Here is a 5697-nt window from a genome sequence, read left to right on the forward strand (position 1 = left end):
ATAATTTAAAGCTACTATAAAGTATACTCACTGGCAACGGGCAGGTCGAGGTCGATGTTGATTTCGAAGTCGTGCAGCGAATACAGGCTCGCGTTGTCGCCAGCCGGCTTGGCTTTAGGCTTCTCGGGCTCTTGCGGCTGGAAAATACAACAATAATGTTATACAAGGTCATAACCTGCATCCACTACATCCTGCGCCTTCCTGATAACTTTTAGTTTAACCGGGCGATGTGGAAATCATTGAGGGAGGTCTATGTTCAGCAGTTGACGTCCTGTGGCTGAAATGATGATGATGATGGTGTAACCTATCAAACCTCAAGTGGTCGCTTAAGACCGTGTAACATTGATTTCTATTGTGTCGATTTGGGTTTGAAGGGCTTAAAGATTATACGCACATTATCATAGTAGGCGATTCCAATGCTCAAATGGAATGGAGGATATCTCCACTTTTGGAAGAACTTTGAATCAAATCGTCCTGAGGTATTGAACATACAAAAATAATTCCTTCTATTGTAAAATTGAGAACAATGCAAACTTTATTGTGTACATAAACATACATAATACAAACTTTATTGTGTACATAAATATACACGACAACAAACCATACATACATAGTGTCAGCCCAAAACTCCGCTACAAGAGTGGCGTTGTCAGGAGCATTCGTTAAATCATTATGTAATATTAGTAAAGTAAATACTTTACTTTAAGGTCTATGGTTCTGAACTGACTTTGATGTCTGTCAAATGAATATCATAGTCAAAAGTCATTGTGGAAAATATGAAGAAACTTTAAATGTAGTTTCTTTTATTTTACAAGTTTGTGTTATGGTTTAAGATCTTTATTTCTCACAAGATTTACAATGAATGAGGAATTTAGTTTATTTCAATGAGAAATTTATTAATATCTAATAAACCTTTTATTTTAGAGAGCAACACATGCGTTTATTTTATCTCTGAGAAAGAGTAATATAAATAAATGGTTCGTTCGTTCGTTTCAGCCAAATGACGTCCACTGCTGGACAAAGGCCTCCCCCAAGGTTTTCCACAATGAACGGTCCTGCGCTGCCCGCATCCAGGCTCTTCCCGCGACCTTTACCAGATCGTCGGTCTACCTAGTAGGAGGCCTGCCCACTAAATATAAGGGCGATTCTCTGTAAGCTCGTAATCGGCTGTCCCGGCCGATTTTTTCAAAAAGCAATTGAAATATTTTAAAAAAACACACTCGTAATGAAACTTTAACCCCAAAACTTTACGGGCCCTTTGTTTTTAGAACCATAACTATTTTTAGTTTTTTTCTAGACTCGATTGAAGCCCGAAAAATACAGTCCCCTGGCTGTCCCCATCACTGTTTTTCATCCTAGAAATGAGATTTACGAAGAAGATATTGAAACTACATACATCTGGCAGCTCATAGCATAAAGAATAATAATGAAATTATATTATTTTCGTAAAACAAGCTCTCTTTACCAATTTTATTTATTTAGTAAACTCCTGTAAACTTTGTCCCCAGAATTTTAATACAGTCCCCTGCCAAAAATTTAAATTCATAATATAAAAAAACTATAATAGCTACGATATTTTTTTTGAGTGAAATGAAATGCAATTGCTATAAAATAGGCAACCTTGCCGAATGCGGCGTTGAGATGCCTATTTTTTTAGTGTCAGAGCGTCATTTGTGAGGTGAACACGCGCTTGAATCGCTACCACACACAGTCCTCTGGTAAGTCATAATATGCATGTTAATTACTTAATAATCTCTAAATAAAGTATAAATTGATATAATATTTACGTCTCAATTGATCGGTAAATTCTTAAAACACTATTTAACATCATTTTCGTAAATATTGTGAAATCTAGCCGAAATACACAGTCCCCTGGCAACAGTCCTCTGCCTGAAATTGCACAAATATGTGCATCAGGTCGCAAGTATTTATTCCTGGTCCATCCTCGGCTTTCCAAATAAATATAAAACACTAACAATGAGGCAGCAAGGTTCTGGAGTAGAGGCCATGTACCGGAAAACGCAGCAAGAGACAAGCGACACCGAGCCACCTTGTGGGTGGACCGACGACCTCATAAAGGTAGCAGGAAGGCGTTGGAATTATTCATGATAATTCATGCTAAATCATGTATTTCCTCCGCCATTTTCCGCAGTTTGGCACCTCACGTCACATCATTTTACCGAAGTCAGCCCTATAGCTTCGGCGCAGTGCCGATCACTGACGTTTGTCAACAAAATGGTGCTTGACTCTTGAGACAGGCTAAATTACACCATATTGTTAATGACATTGAGCATACATTTTTTTAAATACCTTCGCGAAGTAAAACTTCTGTACGTAGTACTTATTATTATTCTGTGCCCCACATGAATATTTAAGGCTAGCGTCCACATTTCGGTATCGTACGCACCGGACGTATCGCACGCAACGAATCGTAGTATTATTTATATGGAAACTTATATAAGTGCGTCCACCTGTCCGCATCGTACGCATCGCACATCCGATACGATGTGTTTCGTACGATGCGTCCGTTGCATACGATACCGACAAGTGGACGCTTAGCTTTAATCGCCTATAATGATTTGTATTTGACTGTCTGAACTAAAGCACAATAAAATTCTGTATTTATATTGCCTTTACTAGCTGACCCGGCGAACTTCGTACCGCCTTAGCGTAGAGATTTTCTTAATATTTTTTTCCGTAAGAACCATCCTTGGACTTCCACAAACATTTAAAAAAAAGAATTATCGAAATCGGTTCAGCCGTTCACACGTGATGCCGTGACAACGCGAAACGGGTTTCATTTTTATATATATAGATTGATAAGGAAATGATATAATCACATTTAAAAATTATACAAATAAAGATAGTGGAAAATAACCATACCTAACAAAACCGAGAGCCTTCCCTAAATGCCCGGATGTACTTGATACTCCTAGTATTTTGCACTGTTTTTAAAGAGTGATTTGTCATCACTTTTGAGATAGGCGCGAATATGCTATCATAACCCTATTTAATGTTTCACATGGTTTATACAAGGTTTTCTTGGTAAATACAATCCCAACAGTAGTTTGAACCCTGTGAAGTACCTACTGGAATAAGTTTGGCTACAATAAAGCAATAGTAAGTTTTCGTGTCCCTGCTGGGAACGGAACCTGGGACTTGCCTGAGCTGCGCGACGTCGCGTTCCTTCATGAGCTGCGTCTTCTTCATGGCGTAGTTGGTGGGATGCGAGCGGAATCTATCTTTCTCGGCTACTATCTTCTCTATGTCTTCTTCCTGTGAATATAATAAAAGATTAATTTATTGATTTGTACAGTATAGGGATGTTTCCTGGGTAAAAAAGCAAGAGTTTTAATTAGTCCGTCAGTTAGCTTATCAAAAACTACTCGACAAGTCGACACCTATTTTTCACTTTTTAAAACTAATGAAAATGTAAAGAGATAAAGCGTGCCAAAGTTCTAAAGAAAAGGCCCGTGACGTCAGTAAGTGCATAAAAGTGCAGCACTTCGTGACGTCGCGCGGAACTTCAATGCACTATAACTTTGTAATTATTTGTTTGATTGACAATTAAAAATATACGTGTCCAATATTTTTTTATATTAAAATTGACGATCTAAAAAAATTTTTTTAGGAAACTAGCCTATTTCATCAATGTCTAGACAAATACATTTAGCTTTTGCCCACGGCTTCGCCTTTGGATTATATTTAATGTAACTCAGGAATAATGTAGCTTTTTACTACTGAAAGAAATTCAAAATACACTGTGATAGGTCTTGCCTCATTATTGTTTCAAAGAAATGAGAGGGTTACGTAAATAAGTGATGACATCCAAAAACTGACCGAAAGTGTGTGACAATCTTAAGTTTAAATTCATTGTACAGCACACCAAGCTATCACTGTGTCATCTTATGTAGCTGTAATAAGGTCGATTTTTCAATAAAAATATGTGCTCTGATGTGTTGTCGTATATCCTTACTAATATTATAAAGGCGAAAGTAACTCTGTCTGTCTGTCTCTCTTTGACGCCTAAACCAATGAACTGATTTTGATGAAATTTGGCAGACATAGTTTGAGTCCCTGGAAAGGACATAGGAGGTTTTATCCCGGTTTTTGAAACAGGAACGCGCGTGATAAAGTTTTTCTATGACAGGCAAAATTCCACGCGGGCGTAGCCGTGGGCGGAAAGCTAGTAACTCTATACAGGGTGTTAGGTAAATAGCTATATGAGCCGACACTAGCCCATGTTAACATGGTCATATAAATGGTATGGTGAAGTCAGAAATTTGATATCATCATTTTTTATTTTATTTTCATACAAAATAAATTTTATAAAATCCGTTTTGTATGAAAATTAAAATAATTATCCCAACTAATATTATAAATGCGAAAGTAACTCTGTCTGTCTGTCTGTTACGCTTTCCCGCTTAAACCTCGCAACCGATTTTGATGAAATTTGGCATAGAGATAGTTTGAGTCCCGGGAAAGAACATAGGATAGTTTTTATCCCGGTTTTTGAAACAGGGACGCGCGCGATAGTTTTTCTGTGACAGACAAAATTCCACGCGGGCGAAGCCGCGGGCGGAAAGCTAGTAACTCTATACAGGGTGTTAGGTAAATAGCTATATGAGCCGACACTAGGCCATGTTAACATGGTCATATAAATGGTATGGTGAAGTCAGAAATTTGATATAATCATTTTATTTTTTTTTATTTTCATACAAAATAAATTTTATAAAATCCGTTTTGTATGAAAATTAAAATAATTATAGAGTATATATAGTCGATAACTGACCTTAAACTCGTACATAAGCGCGTCGCGGACTTCAGCGATCTTGGAACGAACGTAGTCCATAGTTGGAGCGCGTTTGTTCGCGTCGCGGATGGCCGCGTGCCACTTGGTGAATTCGCTGTCGGTGAATTCCTGGGGAAATAATATACACGTTAATTACAGGAACAATTATTTTAACCCTTAACCAAGTTCTAGTGGCCATAGAGCCCGTATTAATTTGAACTTTATGCTGTGAAGATAAGGTTGAAAAGTAATATTTTTTTTTAGCCTGGTTAAGTTTACACTAGTCATCATAATTGACTTTATAGGCTGGATGCGCGCCTCGATTAGATTTCATCGCGACATTTTAACGTTTTTACGCATAAGTTTTTTTTTTATGTGACAGGAGGCAAACGAGCCGACGGATCACCATAAGTTCATAAGATTTTAGCCTAGCCCGGCAGGACTCCCTTGATTGATATAATTTTATATTACGTCATCGTTTTGGTCTCCATCGCAGGAAAACCATCATCATCTGAGGTGGAATTGTGTTAAGCAATCGTAATCATTTGACAGTTCATAATCTATACTTCTATACTAATTTATAAAGAGGAAAACTTTGTTTATTTGTTTGTTTGGTTGTAATGAATAGGCTCAAAAACTACTGGACCGTTTTTAAAAATTCTTTCACCATTCGAAAGCTACATTTATCCACGAGTAACATAGGCTAAATTTTATTTTGAAAAAAAAAAAAAAAAAAAAAAAAAATTGTTAGGTAAAATATACAGGGTGTTGATTTCAATCCTCGCCATATTTATTTAGGTGATCTATTATGACTTATATAAACGCATTATCCACCAAAAAAAAATTACAAATTAAAGTAGAATTTTTAGCGAATATTTTCCGTGCGACATTAACTGTACTGTGGC

At 37.0% G+C, this 5697-nt stretch overlaps 1 protein-coding gene across 1 annotated transcript; it reads right to left on the reverse strand.

Annotated features, from left to right (window-relative positions):
- Nucleotides 1-31: 31 nt before the first annotated feature.
- On the reverse strand, nt 32-4921 carry LOC114353170 (RNA polymerase-associated protein Rtf1-like; the record flags this gene model as incomplete). Its single annotated transcript, XM_028305035.1, has 3 exons — nt 32-137; nt 3091-3276; nt 4793-4921. Coding segments are annotated over 3 exons (421 nt in total), but the record flags the coding sequence as incomplete, so codon positions are not given.
- Nucleotides 4922-5697: the final 776 nt, after the last annotated feature.

The sequence above is a fragment of the Ostrinia furnacalis genome, unplaced genomic scaffold, assembly GCF_004193835.3.
Source record: "Ostrinia furnacalis isolate ACB-3 unplaced genomic scaffold, ASM419383v2 OfSCF0163, whole genome shotgun sequence".
Taxonomy (NCBI): Eukaryota; Metazoa; Arthropoda; class Insecta; order Lepidoptera; family Crambidae; genus Ostrinia; species Ostrinia furnacalis.